This window comes from Protopterus annectens, chromosome 1.part2 (genome assembly GCF_019279795.1).
Source record: "Protopterus annectens isolate FY-2018-M chromosome 1.part2, PAN1.0, whole genome shotgun sequence".
Lineage (NCBI taxonomy): Eukaryota > Metazoa > Chordata > Ceratodontiformes > Protopteridae > Protopterus > Protopterus annectens.
Window position 1 is genome coordinate 551,935,097 of NC_056727.1, and position 25,231 is coordinate 551,960,327.

The following is a 25,231-nucleotide window of genomic DNA, read 5'->3' on the forward strand; positions in this document are numbered from 1 at the left end:
CGAGACCTTCTGTCGGTGCCGAAAAGTTGTCGGCTCCGACAGCATCCATGGTTTCCTTGGCTCCGATGGTTCCTTCGAGGAAGAGGTCCAGGTCCCCTTCCTTGGAACCGATACTTTCGGCTCAGGCCTCTCCTCTCCTCTCGGAACGGAGCCATCGGAGCCGATCATCCAGGTCATCCAGGCTTTCTGACCATGATTTAGAGAGGGTGGTCAGTAGATTATTAAAATCACAGGCACTGGCCCAGATGCTACATAGTCCGTCTCAGCAGACTACTATTAGTCCACACCCCCTTGCAGTTCCTCCTTCGACTCTACCTCAGAGTTTGGAGCTGGAGTCTTCGGGAATGGTTTCTGCTATGGCTGAGGTACAAATACCCCTCCCTTCTGCTCCCTCAGCCTCTACTCTTAATCTCCTCTTCGAGACCTTCCTTAGAGGGATTCGGTGGTCGGGCTTCCCTGGTCTCCTCCGAGGGGGTGAGTGGCATCGGACCCTTGTCCGACCCCACTCTTCCCCTTGGAGCCTCGGCCTTGGTGAGCTCGGCTCCGACATCGGCCTCGGAGCCTTCCCTTTCGGTGGGCCCTGGAGTTCCTGGTTCTTCGGAACGGGTTCTCTCGGACCTCCCTGGGAGGGGAGCCTTCGAGGTGATGAAGAGTGTGCTAGCCACTGGACTCAGCCAGCAGTCTGTTCCCTTAGCTCCTCCCTCTACGGTTCCTGTCGATATCTCTGCCATCTCTCTTGCTCCCGGACCCAGAGATCCTCCGCCTCAGGTTTCCCCACTGGGAAGAACCCCCTCTTCCGAGGATTCTCCTGATCAGTCAGGGGATCCTCTGCGCAAGAGGACCTGTAAGAGGAAACACGTAGACTCCCCTGAGTCTATCACTTCAGATACCGACTTAGATGAGTCGGAGGGATCCCCAAGATCCCCCTCTGAGGATGTCTCCTTTTCAGACATCCTAGAACTCCTTAAACAGAGGGAAACTGGCCTCCAATAATCCCTCTGAGGATGAGTCGGTATACCTGGAGGCGTTTGGATCTCGGCCCTCCACCTCCTGGGTGTCTCCGCCTTCGACCCCTTATGCAGGTTATCGCCGAAGGCTTGGGCTGCTCCTGACTCTGTAGAGCCAGTTCCTAGGAGGCCTTCTAAATTTATTACTGCCCCTTCGGACAAGCAATTTCTCACGAAAGGTGTCCCTGCTGATGCCATGGTGGTGCTGCCACTAAGAAGGAACTTGCAGATCCTTCCATACCTGTCCATCCTCCTAATAAGGACTCTAGGACCATGGATAGGTATGGTAAGCGGATGTTCTCTTCAGCGACCTTTGCTATGCGCTCGCTGAACTACTTATGTCACTTCACCAGACTCCAAAGGGATATCCTTAAGGAGCTAGGTGAAGTAGTACAGGATCCCACAGCTGCAGGGGCTCAAGAAAAAATTGCTTCGCAGCTAGGAACCATTAATTCTATTAACTCCTCCATGCGACTGATATCATATGCAGCAGATGGAGCGAGTAGGGCCGCAGGTACAGGTGTGGCTCTTAGACGCCAAGCCTGGATGTGGCTCTGTAATTTTGCAGATCCCTTTAAGGCATCCTTCACAAACTCTCCCTTTGATGGGTCAGCTTTGTTTGGCCCTCAAGTGAAGGAAACATTGACCAGGTGTGAGCAGGACGGCAAGACTCTTTCTGTCAGGGGTCCGTTTTCCACCCCTTCTAGACCATACCCTAAAGGACAGAAGGGTGGCAAAATGTGGTTCCAAATCCCAAGGAGTCACGCGGATTCACGTGGTCAATTTACCCCTAGAGGCAGAGGGGTAACAATAACAGACGCTCTAGAGGGGCAGAGGGGTCCACAAAACCAGGGAAGCAGAGAGCCTCTCTCTGACAAGCCCTTTCAGCATCCCTGAGATGTTGCCCGACTGTCCATCCTTGGAGGCAGTGGGGGGAAGACTATCGCTGTACCCAGAAGCCTGGCTTTCCCTAACTCAAGACAGATGGGTACAGTCGATCATATCCGAGGGTTACAAAATTCCTTTCGAGGAAAGTCCCCTTTCTCACTCAAATTCCCTTCCAGATGTACCACCCGGTCTAAGGGAAATTGCAGAGTTAGAAGTATTCAAACTTCTACAAAAAAGAGCCATTCAGCCGGTTACAACAGACCATTCAGAGCCCGGAATCTACTCAAGGTTCTTTTTGGTCCCCAAAAGACGGGAGACTGGAGACCAATATTGGATCTCAGCAGACTCAACAAGTCTGTGAGAAAGACAAGATTCGAATGGTCACACTTCAGTCAATTCTGCCCTTCTTACAGAAGGACAACTGGATGTGCTCAATAGATCTTCAGGATGCGTACTATCACATAAAATTCACAGACGCTCCAGAAGGTTTCTCCGCTTCGGCTGGGGTCCAGTCATTTCCAATTCAGAGCCCTGCCCTTTGGTCTCACTACAGCCCCCAGAGTGTTCACCAAATGTATGGCAGTGGTCACGGCTCACCTGAGATGTCAAGGATTCCAGGTGCTTCCAGATCTCGACGACTGGCTCCTTTCAGCCACCACCAGGCATCAGCTTCTTCAAGCCAGGGATTACACAATAAATCTTTGCACTCAATTGGGCATCTCGATCAACTACAGAAAATCCTCCTTGTTGCCCTGCCAGTCTATTACTTTCATAGGCGCAAACTTAAACACTGTTCGGATGTCAGCTACCCTCACAGACCAAAGAATCTCAGATATACAAGGTCACGTGAGAATCATTCTAGCCAGCAAGAAAGTACAAGCCAGAATGGTTCTAAAAGTGTTTGGCCTCATGGCTGCGGCCATTACCCTTCTTCCCCTGGCTCGCTTCTATATGCGCCTTCTTCAGTGGATGTTGTTCACTCAGTGGCCTTACCAACAACTTCCGATGCGTCACCAAATACTGGTGACACAGATTTGCAAGAATCATCTTTCTTGGTGGATTACTTCTCCCCAGATTCACCAAGGCAGACCCTTTGTACCCCCAACCCCGGTAGCCACTGTCACTACGGATGCCTCCCTGATTGGGTGGGGGGGGCATTATCAGGGCAGGATGGTTCATGGGACGTGGCAACCGTTTGAATACCACCTGCACATAAATGTCCTAGAGATGAGAGCAGTGCTTTTAACGTTGCAAGCCCTCAACGACTTTCTTCCCTTGGGGACAATTGCAGTCCACACAGACAACATGTCTGTAGTATGGTATATCAACAAACAGGGCGGAACCAAGTCCTACCCCTTGTGTCGAGAAGCGCTCAGACTTTGGCAATGGGCGATCTCCTCTCATCGGTTTCTGGTAGCAATGCATATCCCTGGGAAAACCAACATTTTAGCGGACAGATTGAGCAGAGCTATTCTCATGCCTCACAAGTGGTCTCTCAAACAATCTATAGTGGAGGAGATTTTTCTAAAATGGGGTCACCCATGTTGCGATCTTTTTGCTACTCCCCAAAACAACAAATGCCCAGACTTCTTCTCTCTCTTCCCACTGCCAGGCCATCCCCCCAGAGACGCTCTGATCCAGGAATGGCCCCAGGGACTTCTTTATGCTTTTCCTCCCTTTCCTCTGATCCCACAAGTAATCCAGAAAGCCACCATTTTGAGAGCCAAAATGATTCTCATTGCCCCTTATTGGCCTCGACAGATTTGGTTTCCGTTCCTCCATCGTCACCTTTTGGTGCAGCCGTGGCATCTGGACCCAGTGCCAGATCTTCTGATTCACCAATCGGGTCAGCTGCACCGGTCTATCCCTTCTCACAACCTCACAGCATGGTTGCTCCACTTCCTTCCTTAGCCAGGCTTCCTATGATCTCTAATCCTGTTAGAGACATCATAGTAGCTTCCTTAAAATCCTTTACCAGGAGGATTTATACTAGCAAATGGAAACGTTTTTCTTATTGGGCAAAAGCCAAGAATATTGATCCCCTTCACTGCTCCAGTACAAGCAGTTTTGGATTTCTTAGCGGAAATTTTTCACTCGGGCTCCTCTTCTTCCACGGTCAAAGTTCAGTTGGCCGCTATCTCGAACTTTCATGTCGGGTTCGCAGATCACAACATTATGTCCCACAGGCTTTGTAGAGCCTTCTTGAAAGGAATTTTTCTCCTGAAACCTCCAATCAGGAGTCCTCCTCCTCAATGGGACCTAAATTTAGTGCTGACATCCTTGATTCTTCCTCCCTTCGAGCCAGCTGTTTCATGTTCCCTGAAATTTCTTTCTTGGAAAACTTTATTCCTGGTTGCTATTACATTGGCTAGGAGGGTGTCTGAACTTCATGCTCTATCTGTTCGCCCCCCCTATTTAGTCTTCCACAAAGACAGAGTATCATTGAGAACTAATCCGACCTTTTTGCCTAAGGTCGCCTCAAAGACTAATTTGAATCAGGCTATTGATCTTCCTGTATTTTTCCCAAACTATTCAAACAGATCGGAACAAAAATTACATTATCTTGATGTCCACCGCCAACTCAGATATTATTTGGACAGAACAAAACAACTCAGGAAATCCGATCAACTTTTTGTTTCTTATGCTGATAACAAGAAAGGCCTTCCTGTCTCAAAAGTGACCTTGTCTAGATGGCTTTCTTCTGTCATCTCTGAAATTTATCAGCTCAGGGAAAACAGCTGTGCTCAAAACCTAAAGCACATTCAACCAGAAGCTTAGCCACTTCCACAGCTTTTCAAGCTAGACTTCCATTAGACACTATTTGTGCAGCAGCCACTTGGGCCACTCCTCATAATTTGTTTCCCATTACAAATTGGATTTGGCCTCCAGGGACAGAGCCAGTTTTGGCTCTACAGTTCTCAAGAGTCTGTTCCATTGAGCCACCCAGGATAGAGGTGCTAGGGACGCGGTCCCATCAAGCAAGAATGAAGGCGAGATTGACAACTTAACATTGAGAAGTTATGTACCTACCATAACGTTCCATGTTAGTTGTCTTCTCGCCTTCTTTCTTCGACCCTCCCTCCTTCCCCAGGCCTGGACAGACCTTTCTCTCTACAAGGAAGTATGCTTCTGAAGACCATACAGTGCTGGTCCTTCTACCATCCTTCAGGTTTTTTCTCTCCTTCTTTCTTCCTTTTGGAAGTTATTATGCTAAGTGCTATTGCCTATTGTCATCAAACGAGATCTGGGTACTTACCGCCTTGCATCATGGGATATGGGGCTGCCTCGAGCTGGTAAAAGTGACTCTCGAGCTTAGCAAGTGCCGAGTCGGAGCCGAGGATCGGCTCCGAACCCATCAAGCAAGAAAGAAGGCGAGAGAAGACAACTAACATGGAACGTTATGGTAGGTACATAACTTCTCATTTGAATATCCCACACATATTTAAATTTTGGATTTTGGATCAATTAATACAGACTATAAGAGGGGGCCCAATTGAAATTGAACTTGAAAAATGTAATTGTTGTGGCAGATTAGGTTATGTGCATATAATTGGCCAGGGCTTAATGATATGTGTTCCATTATGGCTATTCTTAAATTAAAAAGTCTTTGTAGGTAAACCTATATAGGATGGGACACTGATTACTTCAGTTATTTTTGTACATCTTATAATATAGATGTATTTATTTTTATAACATTTAATTTTTTTATATGAACATGTTGTTGCAATATAATCTTTACAATAATATGAAATGATTATTTAATGTGTAGTATTTAAAGTTATTTTTAATTTTTTTATATCTAAGTATTTGTTTAAAGAATCTTTTTTACCTGCTATTTCTTCTGCTGCTATTGTTTCTTTTAAATTAGAACATATATCTAATGTATTTTAAACATTTTTATGTATAGTTAATATGTTGTTTTAGTACATTTGTTATAAGGGGAATATTGCTTTAATGCTTGATACTGTTGTACCAGCTGACTAGATGCATTTTCTATTTAAACCCCTTTATTTGATTTTTTACCTTATCTGATTAAGTTTGTTTACCTATCGGATGAAAAGCGCTTCATTGTTTTGGAATAAAAGGATATACCTAACTGTTGCTGGTCATCTTCGTGATTGTAGCAGTTTTTTTCGTTTTTGTTCGTTTTTACAGTTTGCTTAGCTGATGCTGGCAATGTTTAAAAATCCCTTTGATTGATATGTGTCTGTTGAAAATGCATGTTTATGAAATGCTGTCATGGCTTAGTGGTTAAGTACTGTGACTGTAGTGCACAGTATCCTGAGTTCAAGCCCTGTCACTGCTTTTTATTTTCTTGTTGGGCAGACCTGACTGGTTAAGGTGTACAGTAAAGGAGGTTTGATTATGTTTAACCGACTTTGCTCAACTTTGCCCAACGTTGCTCTGGCTGGTGAGGTGCACAGCTACGTGTAAATATGTTGCGTTTGCGCTGGTTAGCGCGGTGCGCAGCTATGCACAATTGTATTTAAATATGCTCAATAATGGTAAAATGTGCTTAGTAGTGCTTTATATTGCTTAAAATTAGGGTACTCATGCCTCAGAATGCATAACCATTTCACCTTCATAGATATATATATATATATATATATATATATATATATATATAGTTTGTTCACTACTACATTTAACATTTCAATGCTTTTTACAAAAGTTATACATAAAAAATGACAGGAAGTAATTTTGTATACAGATTTCCCACATAAATGGAACGTGTAGTAGTGGGACTCGAACCGGGAATGCCTCCTCTTTGTGCGAAGGCTCTAACCACTACGCTATCGCTATTTTGCTTAATTTGCATATATTTTTCTTATTATCCTCTTCTGGTGTCTAAGCTGCTAACTGTAGCTAAGCAATGGGAAAACCCACACAAATACGGGCAGCTATATCGGAAGAAAAAATTTTTTTTTTTTTTTTTAATTTTGTCTCTTTAACATATGGGGGGGGGTATAGTGTTACATTGTGCAAATGTGAGCGGACTCGCTCATGTAACTCGAAATTGCGGCATTTCTTCATTGCAGGGGAGTGGATTTTTGGACTGCTCGGCAGTCTGATGCCCCCTACACTCGTCCATGCTCCATGTAAGCTTTAGAGTTGAGGTAGCGCATCCTCATTAATATGCATGGCGTGCTGCCGCCGTACTCTTAGATTGGCACTTCCATGTAAGAGTAATCTAGTCTTACACGGAAGATTAGTAAATCCTGGGGATAGTGTTTGTGAGTGGGCAGGGTTCTTATTTTGGAATATGTTATAGAAAACTTTGTGGAGGTGACTGGTTTATTGTTATGATTGATTATTTGTTTGAAACAGAATAAGTAATACTTCTTTAGGAGTATTGGGATTGAAGCATCAGGGTGTGTAAATCTATTTGGAGTGGGGACAGTTCACTGTAGCATATGTATATAGTAAGATGGGTGTTGTTGTATGTTTGATCTTGCTTCCCTCAAAACCTTGCCCATTGACTTCTGTACCTTTGTCCATTTGGCTCATTAATTCCCAGAAAACAAGAACATTGTATTCCTGGGCTCGGGGAGAGCCTTGTGTCAAGTTTGTTCCTGCCTGGAAATCCCCATGAGCCCTCCATTCCCCAGTAAGTCAGACAGCAGGGAATCTGCAAGCTTGCTGGCTTCTGGGGTGCTCCATACTGGTTAAGTAGAGGACTTTGATCACTGACTTGGTTCAGGTAGAGTTGTAGAGCTGCAATCATAGAAGGGATGTCTGGGTAGGGGACTCTGATCAGTGACAAAATGAGTAATGAGGAATTTCAGAGCTGTGATTGCTGAGAGGCTTTGTGGGAGGGTTGAAAGAGAACTCCAGTCATTTGCACGATGGTTGGATGGATGTGTGGGAGTCTATTTTCCCCCAGGATGCACTAAGATCGTGGGGTGCTCTAATTTCCACCAGTGTGTGCTTTTGTTTTGAGGGGAATAATTGGTTATCAGGAAGGGGGTGTTGTACTAATTGCTGCAAGGTTGGGCAGAAGGCAACTATGTAACAGGAAGAGCATATTGATTTAGGTGTGGGAAACTTACAAGGTATCATATACTTCTTTTCTGTCTACTGCACCAGACTTCCACCAGTAGCATTAATTTCTATAAAGGCACACTGCCACAAATACTTGGTAGTATAATGCATAAACTTACTGTATCTTTGACTCAGGTCTGCAGGAGAACTGTTATTTTTGTGTATTGCGCAAGCACAGTTAAGAGGTTACTTAGGTCATCAATGAATTTCACCCTGTGTCATTAGGCTGAACCAGTAGTGGTCTTTAGCGACTTGCTTGGATTTATGCCAAGGTGGAGATGTTCTGTGGCCTAGTTTGCCAACTGAGAACTTCAGATATCTGAAGTTACAATAATCTGTTACATAATTACTAATTTTAACAGATCTGTTTTCTTTTTGTACATATGTCTAGAAATCTGTAGTTTCCCTTCCTGTTTTTGGAATCCTTGGGACACTATAGTTGTGAATAAGTGCATCCACACACAAATGTTGCTGCTAGTATTATGCTTAAGCATGTCCTTGGAAGCTACAGACTTGTTATACATTCTTAGGTTTGACCAGCATCTTTATGGATTATTAGAAAAGCACCAACTTCATTTACATTTTGTTTTGCAGATTTTAGTGGCTTTCAACTGCTGTAGTTGAATTACGGGTTTCCAATATCAGAGCTGTTTGTCTTCTTTAAAGTTCAAGTCTGAATGCATTTTGAAGTATGTTCACATTTTCAGATCTGCAGCTAGTATAGTGCTGGTAACATGCATTTACTGTCTACAGCAGTGCAGCCATTTCAGGTTTTATGAGTAATCTGCATTATGCATGTTTACAACATTGCAGTGATGGCACATTTGTTGTATCACAGGTCAGTTGAGAGCGTGGAATCCTAGTCTGTTTGAAAGCCCAAGAAGAACTTCCAGTCCTTATTCAGACGTTACAGAGAACCAAGTGCAGGCCATTTGGGAAGACATAGGAGTAGGCAATAATGGCTTTCTCAACAGACAAGAGCTTGCAGCTGTCTGTCAGAATATTGGACTTGGTGATCTCAAAACAGAGGTAAGCTTCATGCTCTTAAAACTGCAGAAACGTTTTGCTCACTTCAAATTTGATTCATCAGTTTTCCTTCTCACATGGCAGTGTACTTTAGATTGAGTTGTGCCATAAGAAATAAGGACCTGAATTTACAAACCCAGTTTTAAGACCAGATTTAGACAATCGTATAGTACAGTATGGCTGCTCAAGTTATGGAACAAACGTTCACCATGGCATTAGGCTGTCTGAGTACTTAAATGGTATTCCAAAATGATACTGATAATAGGGAAGAGACTTTAGCCTATTATCCTGAAATTAGGGAGTCCGTGTTCCTAGTTGCTCTTTAATCACATTGTTACCAAAGGTATGAATCTGTATTTGATGGTTGAAAGTGTTGACAAAGGGAAGAAATAAGTACTGTGTAGATTCTTTCATGTTTTGAGCAAGCTTCAGTTATGGGTGGTTATGTGCAGCAATATACCTATATGCATCAATCTTCTGAATATCCAAGCAGGTGCCTTGCAGCTTTTGGAGTGTACAGTCATTTTTTGAGTTGTAAATTCCTTTATTAAAAAATTACATCACAGAATTTCTTTTCTCATGAATATGGTTGCTGTTAACCCTTATACATTTTTTTTTGTATATGTACTGCTGAGTTTGTGATCTGTTTACCTTTTAAGACTGATCCTGTGTCATGGATGAACCCTTTTTAGCATCTGGTAACACTGTAGAGGTGGTACTTGATACAAAGGAAATATAGGTAATAGAGATATAATTGTGTTAAGTCACAGAGCTTCAGACAGACATTGTGTTAAGCCTCAGAGCATTCCGTCAGCATATCTAACAAGTTGATGTTTAACAGTGGCAAGCTGCTTTACAGCCCACTTTATTTTTTGAGATTGAAATATTTTGAATAATTTTGTGCTTTTTATGTTTTTGTTCTTCTTTCGGCTTTTCCCAGTTAGGAGTCACCACAGTGGAACTCCGGTCCGCTAATGATTGGCAGTAGATTTTTTATGGTGCCGAGGTGCCAGCTCAACGCCCAACCTTCAGCGAAGGCACACCCATTTACTCATGTCTTTCGAATGCCACTCGATCTGTGGGAGGGCATGCAGACTCCACACAGAAGGCGGTCTAGACGAGAATCGAACGGGAGAACCTCTTGCTGTGAGGCAGCAACACTACCGCTGCACCACTGCAGCTTCCTTTTTATGTAAATGCATGTAATCTCCACTTGCAATGAAAATAAAGTACTCTCAGTTTCAAGAATATAATTGGTATGATACTCCAGAAAAGTTTACCTTATGTATAGTTGACATTATTTTGTATTTGATATATACAGAAAAAGGATATTTTGGTGGTATGGAACATTTTGAGACAGTTTCATTTTTTTTGGATAAAAAATTAACGAAGATAAAACAAAGGCTGTAGCAGTTAACTATGTTCCAACACAATAACTGGTTCAACAGTACCCATGTTCATGAAGTATTTAAGTGGATGGATTAAAAAGGATTATGTTATGGCAGTTAATGGTATATGGGAAGAGATTAAACTAAAGGGAATATAAAAATGGAGAAATTGGAAGCTGTTGATTATGGATATAGTGCGCAAGATACAAGCAGTGAAAACGTTTTTAATCTCTTTAGTTTCTTTATACAGGTCGGGCATATTTTTGTCAACCAGAGAAAAAGTTACGGACTGTAATTAATACAGTTAAATTCATTTATTTGGGTGGGGAAGAGGGCAAAAGAGTTAAATGGACTAATCTGTACTGCGAAATTTCTCTCTAAATTCTAAGACCTTATGCAACGATCCTTTTTATCGACTGAAACATGGCTAAATCATTCAGAGCTATTTCTAAACTCTAAAAAACATAAATTACTGCTTTTCACCCCACTACTAAAACAACACTGTGCACTGTCTACTCTGCCAACAACACCATGATAAAAGAAGTAAACCACACAGTGTCATCACAGATAACTAGTTGAAATTCGACCACCATTTATCACATTGTTAAAAAAAAAATCCTCAAAAACTAGGTAATTTATATAGAGTAAATCTGTCTCCCCTCTGTGCTCCCTGAATCTTCGCTAAACTTCAAGTCATATAACTAGAGCACACAACTGCCCAGTCGTAAGAGATATAAACTGGTTAGAGCCACAATATCACCTAGCTTTCTCGCAGCTAACCAAAATATACAGACTTTGCTATAACCCAGTTAATTACCCAGCCCTTAACATCTTTGTGATGTGAGGTAGTGCCATCTGTGCTAGGCAGAGTAGGACAGTCATGTATACATATGCCAGCATAACTAGCTGGAGTTTGTAAATAATTTTATGTTGTTTGACTATCACACTCATTTGTACAGATGTTTGAGTTAAAAATATATTTACAAAGTTACCTGTGTTAAAAAAAAAAAAGCATTAACAGTAGCTCCTGCTGGACCGAGAGAATGGTTGCATGTATATTAGTTGTATTGTTGTAACTGATCAAATGTGTATGTTTATCAGAGAACGCTGGAAGGGTGGAAAGTTTGAAATCATGTTATAGCTTTCAGATGCTGCTACAGATATTAGCAAAGCTCCATGTGTGTATTGTACCAGAGTCAAGTGACTGGAGGTGATATATTCTAGCCAGCATCTGGTCTCTTTGGAACCCTCACAGCAGCACTTCAGAATCTTACAGGAAATATTTCTGACAGAGTATATATCTCACACATCCACACAGACCAAGAGAGACATAAATTGGCTTTTGCTGTGATAAGACACTACATCAGCTTGCCTTACTTTAGTAAGTAGTCAGGGAACAGTAATTCTTTAGCCAGTCAGGGACATTTAGTGTAAATAGTTTAGTATTGTTTCTGCATCTGAGAGAAACTATTCAGCTGTATTATTTTTATATCTGTGTAGTTGAAACTGTGTTTATTGTATTCAATATTTTTCTGTTTTCTGTTTTATTATTTATCATTAAATATTTTAATACCTTTGGTTCTGGCTGGTCCTTTAGAGAATACTTTTAACATATTGAGAGTACGTATGCTTGTTGTAGTGACACTGGCCACTCCTGAAAGCCTTCTTGCTTTGGTCAAACTCTCCCATTTGTATTAGTATTAATCTTACACATTATAATTGGGTACCCTTTGTACGATCCTTAGAGTAGCTGACTGGTAGCAGTGTGATTACTTCAGAGTCTGAGCAGATAGGGGTACAGCTAGTAAACCAGTGCCAGCTTTTCCCAGGTGTGTATGTGAAACTCATATGTGAAGTTGTTCTATCTCACAGTTTTGTTCTTGCACATGGGTCGAAGCCGATCCCTCTGCTCCAAATCGGCCGCATTTGAAGCTCAGACTCTCAGAGAAGCTAGAGACCCAGTGAATATCCCATGTTGCCCTGCTATGAACCCCCAGATCTAGTTTGCCGCTGCAACGGATCAACAGCTCGTCGGAGTTAGCTCGGGCCAGTGACTTTAAATTTCTAATTATTTCATTTTTCTTAATTTTTTTTTTTTTTGCCTAAGTATTAGATATATAGTCGAGTGTTTAATAGTATAGTGTTAGGATTCTGGTTAGTTTAGTTGCTAGAACCATTAAATAGTTACTTTTCTTCAGGCCTTTGGCCTTTCTTTGGGTGTGACAGGGCTCTGTCGGCCGTTTTCTGTGTGTGGTTTTCTTATATACATATATATATATATATATATATATATATATATATATATATATATATATATATATATATACAGTAAGAGTGGTAGTTCATATATATTTCTTAGCTAATAGTAGTAAAGTTTATTGGACATTTAAAACTCTATATTTAGTGTGGTATAGTAGATTAAGACATATCTTTACCTATATCTAAGGTTTGTTGTTGCTATTGTTAAACCATGTCTGAAAACCAAAAATCAGGGTTTAAACGGTGTGAGTGTGGTCAGAAGATGTCTGTTACAGACAATCACTCCACCTGCGTTTACTGCTTAGGCTTGGTACACCTACAAGAGGTGTGCTCTATCTGCCATTCCTTTACCACCTGGGTCCTCCTGGAAAGGCGCAGGAAATTGGTGGGTAGAGGACTCCTAAAGCCTGAATTTTAGGCTTCTTTAGGTAAGGCTGACACCTCTTCCAAGGCTTCGAAGGGGTCGAAGTCTTCCAAAGGATCCTCTGAGCCCAAGTCATCGGCTCCGAGTTCCTGTAGCATGATCCATGCATCGGCTCCACAGTCCTTGGAGCCGTGTATTGAGTCCTTGCCTCGGGGTCCAGTTGTGGAACCGATATTGGAGACCCCTCAGTCTCCAATCCTTCAATCGGTTCCATCTTCGGCCCCTTCGACCCATCCCCCGACTCATTCTTCCAGGCTCTCCAGTGTGGATCTGGACCGAGTGGTTAAGAGGCTCAGCATTTTGGCCAGGGCCGGGTTCTCTATCTGCTTCGAGCCACTCTGCTTCGAAGCCTGAAATGCCCCCCCGTGGCTTCTCCACCTCCTCCTCCTCCGAAGCCAATCGAGCGTTCGGAGCCGGGTCAGACGGAACCGATATTGGTGGAACCCTTGGAGCCGAGGTTTGATCCTCCTCCCTTGGCTCCATCGACCTTGATCTCCTCGGTTCCGACCGAGGAATCTCTGGGCCGACAGTCCCTCGCCGGCTCGGGGGTGGAGAGTCGAACAGATACTTCAGTTCCGACTCTTCCACTTGGGGCTTCGGCGCAGGTGGCCTCTGCTCCGTCCTCTGGATTGGAGCGGAGGGTCTCGGTCCGAGGAGAGCTGCCAGTCTCTTCAGAGCCGACTGACTTCTCGGACCGGGATTCTGGTGCTTTCGATGCCATGAAGGAAGGTCATGGCTGCCAAGACCACTACCTCCTCGAATCTGTCTTCCCCTTCCCCTAAGGGGCCTCGTTCTACCTCTTCCCCGCACATCCCAACAAAGCGTTGAGATCCAGGGCCTCCGGTATCCCCATTGGGTGGCCCCTCCTCTCCAGGAACTTCATTGGATGCCCCCCCACCGATGAAATCCCTAGGAAGAGATTGTGCAAGAGGAGGCATTTGGATTCCCCACAAGAATCTCTAACATCAGATACCGACTTGGAGGAGTCAGAAGGGTCCCCACAGTCCCCCTCAGAAGATGTCTCCTTCGCAGACATACTGGAAATCCTAAGGCAGAGTGGTGATTGGCAGTCCCTTGCCCCCTCTGAGGACGAGTCTGTTCTCCTGAAGGCCTTCGGATCTCAACCATCCACCTCCTGGGTTACGCCGCCCTTCGATGAGCTGATGGAACTGGTTGCTCGAAGGGCGTGGGAATCACCTGTCTCAGTGGAACCAGTCCCATGCAGGCCCAATAAATTTATTACTTCCCCCACCGACAAGGCCTTTCTTACAAAAGGAGTCCCAGTTGATGCCATGGTGGTGGCGGTGGCCACCAAGAAAGAGACGTCGGAAACCTCTTTGGCTGTCCATCCTCCTAATAGAGGTTCTAGGACGATGGACAGATATGGGAAACGCATATTTAGTTCTGTGGCATTTTCCATGAGGTCGCTCAACTACCTGACACATTTTACCCGCCTTCAGCGAGATCTCCTAAAAGAGCTAGGAGATACTCTTCAGGGTAATACAGCTGATGCAGTCTCGGAAAAGGTGACTGCACAACTCAACGCCCTTAATTCAATAGTAAACTCATCCATGCGCCTCATTTCATATTCAGCCGATGGATCGAGTAGGGCAGCAAGCTCAGCAATAGCTCTTCGGAGGCAATCCAGGATGCGCCTTTGCTCCTTTGCGGAAGCCTTTAAATCTTCATTTGTCAATACCCCATTCGACGGGTCCGCCTTGTTCGGACCCAAAGTTAAGGAGACACTTACTAGGTGTGAACAGGAAGGGAAGACTCTGTCTGCTGTAGGGGTCCATTTTTCCACTCCAACCAGACCGTACCCCAAAGGGCAATGAAGTGGAAAAATGTGGTTCATAAAACCTCAAGGAGCTTCCCAGAACACACATACTGATACCCCCTCTAGAGGCAGAGGAGGGGGCAGAAGTGGACGACGCCGTCCAAACGGCAGAGGCGGTCCACAGAACCAGGGCAACAGGTATCAGTTCTCTGGTAAGCCCCATCAGCATTCCTGAAAGGAATCCCGGCTGTCCTACTCTGGAGGCAGTCGGGGGTCACTTGGCTTTATACCCAGACACCTGGCTAAACATTACAACGGACTCTTGGGTAAAAAGTGTCATTGCCAGAGGTTATTACATCCCCTTTATAAAAACCCCACCTTTATGTACAAGGATCCCAGACGTACCACCCAGTCTGAGAAAATTAGCAGCCGTAGAAATCCAAAACTGCTGGACAAGAGTCATCTAGCCAGTCCCGGCGGACCAAATAGGATCCGGAACTTACTCAAGGTTCTTTTTAGTTCCAAAGAAAACAGGGGACTGGAGGCCCATACTAGACCTCAACAAACTCAACACCTTCGTCAAGAAGGAAAAGTTCTGGATGGTCACGTTGCAGTCAATTCTCCCGTTCCTGGCAATGGGCGATTGGATGTGCTCTAGAGATCTCAAGGATGCTTACTACCACATCAAAATGGACAGATCATCCAGGGATCACCTGCGTTTCTGGCTGGGGGACAGTCATTATCAATTCAGAGCCCTGCCCATTGGTCTCACCACAGCCCCCAGGGTGTTCACCAAATGTATGGCAGTGGTCACGGCTAACCTGAGACGGTTGGGATTCCGGGTGTTTCCATATCTGGATGACTGGCTCCTCACCGCCACCTCCAGGCATCAACTAATCCTAGCAAGAGACTACACCATACACCTTTGCTCCCAGTTGGGGATTACCCTCAATTTCGAAAAATCTGCGCTATCGCCCTCGCAGCATATTACATTTATAAGGGCAGAACTAGACACAGTCAACGCAAGAATCAGGTTGCCCCAATCAAGAATCGCAACACTAAAAGATCAATTATCCAGGTTCTTAGCCCACAACAAAGCTCCAGCATCCCAAATACTACAGCTTTTAGGCACAATGGCAGCCACTTTGATAGCAGTCCCGTTAGGCCGCATGCACATACAAATTCTCCAGTGGTTACTTTTCACGCAGTGGTCATACCAGCAGCTACCCATGTCACACGAGATCCGATTAACCAATATTTGCAAGAAAGATCTCAGCTGGTGGTTGCACAGCGACCAAGTAATAATAGGACGTCCCTTCATTCTTCCCCAACACACAGCCACAGTGACCACGGATGCTTCCCTGATAGGGTGGGGCGGGGGGCTATTTCAGGGAAAGACTGTCCAAGGCACTTGGTCAAACATGGAAACGCACCTGCATATAAATGTCCTAGAGCTGAGAGCGGTGTTCTTAGTGTTGCAACACTTTCACGACTCTCTTCCTCCGGGCACAATTGCTATCCAGATGGACAACATGTCGGTTGTCTGGTACATCAACAAACAAGGGGGAACCAGATCGTACCCTTTATGCCGGGAGGCCCTAAGGATTTGGCAATGGGCTGTATCCACCGGACGCTTTCTGATAGCAATGCACATCCCGGGGACATCCAACTTGATAGCGGACAAACTAAGCAGAGCCATGCTGTTGCCTCACGAGTGGTCTCTCAATCAACAAGTAGCGGAAAACATTTTCCGCAGATGGGGCCAGCCTTGCTGCGACCTATTTGCGTCTCTGATGAATGCCAAATGCAGCAGCAGCTTTGCCTTTTATCCCCCACCGGGGAAGGAACCGAGGGATGCGCTCATACACTATTGGTCCCCGGGTCTCCTATATGCTTTTCCGCCAATATCTCTAATTCCCAAATTCATGCAGAAAGCCAAAAGTCTGGGAAGGACTGTGATTTTAATAGCCCCGTCTTGGCCTTGGCAGATTTGGTTTCCCTTCCTGCGGAAATATCAACTGGAAGAACCATGGATCCTGGACCCAGTGCCGGATCTTCTGACTCCATCGGGAGTTCTCCATCCCGTCCCTGAAACTGACAGCTTGGCTGCTCCGATTCCCACACTAGCCAGGTCACATGAGTTGTCTTCTGCGGTCCAACATATTAGTTAAATCTCATAAGCTTTCTACCAGGAAACTATATAACAGCAAATGGAAACGATTCGTTCACTGGGCTTCTCAACACAACACAGACCCTTATGTAGCACCTATCCATATCATTTTAGACTTCTTGTCGTCGTCGTTCCATGATGACGCGGCTGCTGCCACCATTAGAGTTCAATTGGCTGCTATCTCAAACTTCCATGTAGGCTTCAATGGGTGTAACATCATGTCGCATAGGCTTTGTAAAGCATTTTTAAAAGGGACCCATCATCTCAGGCCACCTATTAGACATCCTGTCTACCCCTGGAATTTGAATCTGGTTTTATCCCACCTGATGCTTGCCCCCTTTGAACCTGCTTCATCTTGTTATTTAAAGTTTTTGTCTTGGAAAACCTTATTCCTGGTAGCCATTTGTCCGTCTCCGAACTTCAAGCCTTGTCCTTCAAACCCCCATATTTGATTTTTCATTCTGATAGGGTGTCTCTCAGGACAAATCCTACCTTTCTTCCCAAGATCTCTTCGGAAAGTAATTTGAATCAGTCCATTGAGCTCCCAACCTTCTTCAAACACCATACCAACAAACTGGAATATATGTTACAGAAGCTTGATGTACATAGACAGCTGAGGTTCTATCTGGATAGAACAAAGGATTTCAGACAATCTGATCAACTCCTCGTGTCTTATGCAGAAAATAAAAAAGGTGTCTCAGTATCAAAAATCACATTATCCAAGTGGCTCTCTGATTGCATCAGATTCATTTATGCTTCTACTTATCAGCCATTAGAAACCAATGTCAAAGCCCATTCTACACGAGCTGTTTCTACATCATTGGCTCATGCAGCTCGTTTACCTTTAGATACTATCTGTGCAGCTGCCACATATTCAAAACCTCACACATTTATCACTCATTACTAAGTGGATAAGACCTCAAGGGACAGGGCTACGTTTGGTTCCACTGTGCTCAGGAATGTTCTCCCATGAGCCACCCAGGATGAGGGTGCTTGGGACGCTACCCATGTGTAAGAACAAAACGGCGAGATAGAACAACTTCACATAAAGAAGTTATGTCCTTACTATAACGTTCCATGTGAGTTGTTCATCTCGCCTTTTTGTTCTTACATTCCCGCCCAACTTCCCCCTCCAGTCGAGTGAGATGGTTGCCTTGGTAGATTGGTCCAGCTTGTCAGTCTGTTTAGACATTCCAGCTCTGCTTCTCTCTCCCTACTGTTTTAGTTTTCTAAGTACGTAGACTTTATAGTTTTATTCTGTCCGTAGGCTGTCTTGGTTGCAGCATACTAGATCTGGGGATTCATAGCAGGGCATCATGGGATATTCACTGGGTCTCGAGCTTCTCTGAGAGTCTGAGCTTCAAAAGCGGCCGATTCGGAGCAGAGGGATCGGCTCCGACCCACGTGTAAGAACAAAAAGGCGAGATGAACAACTCACACGGAACGTTATGGTAAGGACATAACTTCTTTTTATCCAAGTGTGTGTGTCAGTTACTGGGAACAGGGACACAGAGCTCCAAAGTGGTCAGTGTCAAGTTTTGTGTGGGACTGGAGAGGAAGAGCATCCAGCCCCAGCTCTGGAACACGTTCCCTGTGTGCTGTTCAGAGAAATTGCATTTGGTGCAGGGCGCTGCATCTGAAAATACTGTATGAATCCATCTTTGCTTTATTCTTCTAGGTTATTGATGCTGGCTGACCATGGCTATACTTTTCATATCAGTGTAGACAGTTTAGTCAGATTCCACAACTCAGTTTGAATAGCCTCCAGAATATTTTAAACTCTACCACATTCAGTCTCAACACTTTTTGTTACTATTACCTTAGGTTACCAAACATTGTGACCACCATCACCAGTTCTCAGCTAACATCTTCTTAATATTCAGATTCCACTATACACTCCATTTCTTCTGTCATTGGCTGAAAGATGACACCTTCACAGTGCTGCAGACTGAAAACCAATTTGAATAAGTAACTTTGTTATTGGTAGTTTTAATATCTAGTAGTTTTAATATCTAAAGAAATGGAGCAACTCAGAGACAGCAGTCTTCATTCGGCAAGATGCCTGCGTTCTTGTCTTCATCATATCTTAATATTATGTGCTGTATTAATGTTTCAGGATCACTTTTAAATTGTTATATTTAGTTTTTTATACTTCAGAAGTGGCAATCATGATCCTTGCCATACTAATGTGATTTAGTTTTTCATAGCTTTCATTTTGTTTCCATAGTGCGATTTGTGTTTTCTTTAACTCATGCTAGACTCAATAAAGATTTCTTCTTTCAGTGTTGTTTTTTTGCTCTGTCAGGTGTTTGTTTTAATTAATTTCCATAATTTATTTCTTACTGAGAGCTGCTGCAGAACTTTTCAGCAAAAACAGGCTAGTGAAACAGCTACTTGAGTTATGGCACACTCCAATGGTGATGTGACTTTGGGATTATCCATACAAGAAAACTGCAGTAGAATGAAATATTCCTTCTGAGAGTGTTGTGCTTTTATGCTGGAGACAGTATTGATTAGCTTACTTGTTGATGTGCTGGGTGGTTAAAGCTGCAGCTCTGAATTACTCCTGGCTTAACCACACAAAGTCCAAAGGGAGCTTAAACGTGGAAGCTGAAAACTCAGTCAGTAGAAAGATGCCACAACAGTCGCATAAAACCTGTCTGGAATTTATTCTTGATTTCATTTAAGAAATGAATGGAAAGATGTACAACTTTGTTGCTAATTCTGCGACCAGAAATTCCAGGACATAGGACACTTTAATGGAGGGGTCAGACTTGATCCTTCAGGAGCACCAATAATAAAATTATTATCCAACTAAGGTGGAGGCATACTTAGAATTGATCCTAGAAAGACAAATTGTTAGTAAGAGTTAGGCCTAGAGGAAAAGCTTAAGGATAATAAAGGTCCAGGCGAAGGTGGAAGCAAAGGATTGTAGTGCTTTCATACAGCAACTGGTTGCCCTTCTGCTTTGTAGTGCAAATGCACTGCAGTTGCTGAATCTTGGCTGGCTCGGAGCACCAGCAGGTGAACACCTAGTGTTCCTGGTACCATTTAACTTTCTGTGGAGTTACAGCAGCTTTATTACTTCATTGCTGTCCTGCTGTGTTACTCATGCTAATGGTTGTCTTTTTAGATGAACTTCCACTGTAAATAAAAAAAGAAATGAAAAACCAGTTAATGTAGGTGGTTACTTGGTGTGTGGGGATTTCTGCATTTACCTGTAACCTTCCCGTGTGACATATGGTACACTGGCAGTCTTATCTTTTAGCAGGATGACTGAAAAACATAAGCAATGTGGTTCTGAACTGATTAGTCTTAAGTAACTATGGCCACCATTGGACTAAACTAAGTTATCCAGGATGGGTTGGGGACTTCCATGCCAGTTATGGCCATCCAGAGGTGCCCCATACCTGTAATGGCTGCCCAGTCACACTGCTATGCTCAGGGCCTAGTGACCCAAGTGTTAATCTTCTGTTAGCATCTTTCTTACCTCTGCTTTGTCCATTACAAGTGGCTTTTCCATTAAGGTAGTTGGCATGCTGGCAATCACATTGTCAGAGCTGCAGCTGTAGAATTTTGCCACTATGGCGTTGAACTGATGAAATGAGTAGACATGGCTGCCATTGAACAGTGAAGAATGCACCCGATATAGTGCAAGATTATCTCAGGTTGAACATTGGGATTCTGAAGGCAAAGCAGCAGCATGCCATGAGCAGATGTACTACACGGAAAAGTACAAAGGAGTTGAAGAAACGCCACTCCACTAAGTTAGCTGAGACAGGAAGGGGACTTCCATGCCAATTGTGGCCATCTGCAAGTGTCCCATATGTGTACCAGCTGTCCACCTGTACTGCCGTTAGTGTTAGTGACTTGAGAATTCACTTGCTGTTAGCCAAATGTCTTACCTGTCTTTTATACCGCCTTCCACTAAGGCAAATGGCACAGTGGAAACTACACATTTCAAAGCCGAAACTGAAGAACATGCCTGTTGTGGCTGTGAACTGATTGAATAGCCTGATGACTTTGACTGCAAAGGGTGCACTACATACAGTAAATGTGGATAAGGGTATTCTGAAGGTAAAACAGCAGCATACCGTCTGCAGATGTGGTTAAGGTGGCACTGAGCTGATCAGTCTGAGTATTCACTAGACTGGTGAGAACTGCACCTTTGAATATATGGATGTGCTACAGCATTTGCATGCAAAATCACTTATCATAAGTCTTGACTCACTTCATGCATATCCAGGACAGGAGCTCAAGAGGAAATGAGCTGAAATGATTCCGCGTACCTACTACCACATATGGGCACAATCAGTGTCCGCTGTTTTGCTTTACTGTTTGGTACTTTTTTCATGATGTGATTTGTGTACCCAAATCCACCCTACACACCAGCCTGAGACACTTCTAGCAGTCTTTAGTTGACAAGGCTGCTGTGCTCATGGTACTTACCAAAGTACTCCACATAGAGGTTGCTCTGTGTTGGACACCTCCAGGAAAGCCCAACATGTTTGCCTTTCAGTGCACATTTTTTTATTCTGAATTCTCATAATTTCCGTTGGAAGTTGGCTCTGGTTTGAAAGCAGCTCATGAGCTGTTGCCCAGTAATGTCAGTGCACCTGTTCTTGTAATTGACAAGACTGTACATTTCCTAGCATCCTGTGAAAGTATTTTGTATTGCATGAAGAATGTGGCCAATATGGGAAACCAAGTAGTGTTTTTTAGTCTCATAAAAAAAATGAATAAATTCATTGGGAACACATCCCATAAGAACCAGAACATATCCAGCCGTCACTTGTAGCCTTTCTGCATGGTAAGGATACTGATGTGATAGTCTCATTCCACCACAATTATGTGTCACAGCTGATGGACATGAGACTTACCACCTTTGTTCTGTTATGTTTTTCCTGCATGTAGTAGAGGCCGACAAAGTGGAGTCACTGTTGACAGCAAAAATACTGGAAGGCTATCCTTCAGTTTTGTTGCCACTACTGGGCCACTGTTTAGCAGCTTTTAGTATGCAGCAGAGTTATGCCCCCTCTGAGTCTGTGGCTATCTAGCAGTATTGGTGTGCATGGTTCCATAGCAGTATAGGCCATCCTGGAGTTGTTGCTGTGAGAAACAAGTTATTTAACTAAGCATAAAGATTTCTTTTTTCTTAGTCAAGCCCCTTGCCAAGTCTGTGATAATCCAGTGTGCTAGGCCGGCTTTAATTTGCTCTCCCTTCGTGCAACAGTACACTTGAACTTCACTTAAGCACCTGTTCCGTTATGTCCTACCTCTTTTGAAGTTCAGGGATGTACTGCCTAAACTCCTGCCAGCCAGAGAATCCAATTATTGTTTGATCTAACACTGCTTAGCTGCAGGTTGTAGCACATCCTGCATGCACAAAGGGCATTCCGGAAGATATCTGTATATGCTGTACTGGTACACTGTAGTGTTTTCCATTGTGGTGCTGCCTGTGTAACTCTTAGTAATACCATCTACAGTGGGTATCTATTGCTAAAGGACATGCGTACCACTGTTGATGGGATTGCCCTGCATGATCTTAAGTTTTGATAATCCCTTAAAATAATTCCTATTACTTCTTTCCCATATGTCTTTCTATCTCATTTCTGCAATATTTTTAAATATATTTTTCATTTTATCCCACTCCTCGGCTATCCATTTTGAAGAGATGTTTACATTCCTAGTCATCATTTTCACTACCCATTCCTTAAAATCATCTCTAATAGGTAAATAGGAAAGCTAATGTCTCTTTTTTACGCGATCTTTAGGCTTTATTGGTGCATGGTCTAAAGTAGTTTTTGTGTGTTTCAAAACTTTCTTAATTAAATACCCATGCTCTTTTGAAATATAGATGTTATGTGATCCTATCTCGCCTACATTCTGAATGATGGGTTCGGAGCCGATCCCTCGGCTCCGACTCGGCACGCTTATGCCAAAGAGCGAAGTCTCTTACTGGCTGAGCTTACCATATCCCAGGATGCACCACTACCAGTCCCCCAGATCTCGTTTGCCGCTAACAAGTGAAGACGTGGTCTCGAGCTGGCTGAGTTAAGTAGTGATTATTTCACTAGTTTTTCTGTCAGGTTTTTTCTTCTTTTTCTACAAAAAGCTGTTTTAACAGCTATTCTTGTGTTTTGAGTGTGTTTGACAAAATTCACTTGGTGAATTCTTGTGTTGTGAGTGACTAGGAGTACCTCTTGTCTGGAAAGGCCTTTCCCGGTCTTTTTGTTTGTAGGTGACTTCGGTTCTTTTTTGAATCATTTACTTTTCTCTTCTTAAAGAACTAACGGAGAGAAATTATTATATTACAGAGTTTGTGCTGTGTTTGACTAACTCACAGTTTTGCGAGTGATAACTGTAAAGCCTACTCTAGGTGTATTACCATTGTTCTTTCAGTTACCTTTGAAAATTTCCATAATGTCTCAGAATCCCAGGCCTTCGGGCTTCAAGAAATGTGTAAAATGTAGCTTCAAAATGTCCATCACGGACGATCACTCGCTATGTGTGTATTGCTTAGGGGCAAAGCATTTACAGGAATCATGTAGTGTATGTCACGCTTTTTCCTCAAGGGTCCTCCAGGAGAGGAAAAATAAATTAATTCTTAAGGGATTAATTAAACCTTCTTTCGAAGAAGCTTTGGCATCCTCTCCTTCTCCGGCCAAAGAAAAGGCGGCTCCGACCAGTCCGTCGGATCCGATCGCTAAGAAACAAAGGCAGGCCTCTCCTTCGGCTCCAAGGACTTGGAGCCGAGGTCGAACGGTCTGCCTCGATGCCACCAGTATCGACTCCTCTGGCTTCGGAGCCGATAGCTGGGGCATCGAGGCGGGTCATCTTCGTCGGCTCCACTGCTCTCGGAGCCGACAAAGGTTGCCCGCTCAGACACTTCCTCCTCGGCGCCGAAGTCCACCACGGCACCGATGGAAACTGGTGTGTGTATTCCCTCGGCGCCGATACTCATCGAGTCGCCTCGGAGCCGGTCCCCTAGCCCTTTGGGGCCGTTGGAGAGGCCTTCTCGGACCCGTTCTGTTTCCTCTCGGTCTTCGAGGATGTCAGATTCTGATATAGACAGGGTGCTCCAAAGACTGTTCCAGTCCCCAGTCTTCCAAAAATTTGTTTCAGTTCCAACCCAGTTGGCTTCGGAGCCGATGACCTTGGCCCACCCCATTGCCATTCCTCCTCCGACTGCTTCGGCTCCGTCGGAGCAGGTGCTGTTGGAGCCGATGGAGACCTCAGGGTCGGCTCCGACCCTTACTCCAACCCGGGCCTTCGGGTCCGAGTTTGGTACGCGGACGTCTTCGGCTGGACCCGGGGGTGATGTTTCGGGACCTATGCTTTCGGTTCCGAGCCTCCCCCTCGGTGCTTCGGCTGCGGGTCTTCCGTCGACTATCACGGCTCCGGAGACCGGACACTCCCAGGATTCTGGGGGTCCGGCTTTCGGAGCCATGAGGAGTGCCTTGGCCAAGTCCTCTTCGGCCATCTCCCCGGCTTTACCGGCACCTTCCCTAGGCGTGGAGACTGGGTCTTTGGCAGTTCCCCTGTCCGTAGTCAGCGGAGCCCCGGGGCCTGAGGTTACCCCCAGTGGGGGTTCCCCTCCTCCTGAGGGTTCTTCTGAGCTTTCTTCGGAGGAACCCCCAAGGAAGAGATCGTGCAAGAGGAAGCACGTGGACTCCCCCGAGTCTATTACTTCAGACACTGATCTGGATGATGCAGAGGGGTCCCCGAAGTCGTCCTCGGATGATGTCTCCTTTGCAGACATCTTAGAGATCCTCAAACAACGAGGCGGCTGGATATCCAAACCCCCCTCTACTGACGAGTCAGTGCTCCTCAAGGCCTTTGGGGCTCAGCCCTCCGCCTCCTGGGTGTCTCCGCCCTTCGACGAGCTTCTGGATTTAGTTTGTCGAAGGGCGTGGGAACATCCAGATACCGTGGAACCAGTCCCTTCTCGTCCAAATAAATTTTTGTCTGCTCCCCCCGAGAAGGAGTTCCTCACTAAAGGCGTGGCTGTAGATGCCATGGTGGTGGCATCTGCTACACAACAGGGCGTGGCAGAGGCTTCAACGTCCATCCATCCTCCTAATAAGGAGTCTAGGAGTATGGACAGGTGCGGAAGCGCACCCTGACTTCAGCGGCCTTTACTTTAAGGTCTCTGAATTATTTGGCACATTTTACCAGGCTTCAGAGGGATCTGGTCAAGGAGTTGTCAGATTCCTCTCGGGTAACCTACCTGAGCAGCTAGCCCAGTCG

The 25,231-nt window shown here is 44.5% G+C and overlaps 1 protein-coding gene across 1 annotated transcript in view; it reads left to right on the top strand.

The window, feature by feature from the left end:
- Positions 1–25,231, top strand: part of NINL (ninein like) — a 1,970,063-nt gene that overhangs the window by 615,385 nt on the left and 1,329,447 nt on the right. Inside the window, exon 6 of the mRNA XM_044057633.1 lies at positions 8,776–8,966. Within this exon, the coding sequence (XP_043913568.1) occupies positions 8,776–8,966 (191 nt within the window). The remainder of the gene's footprint in view (positions 1–8,775; positions 8,967–25,231) is intronic.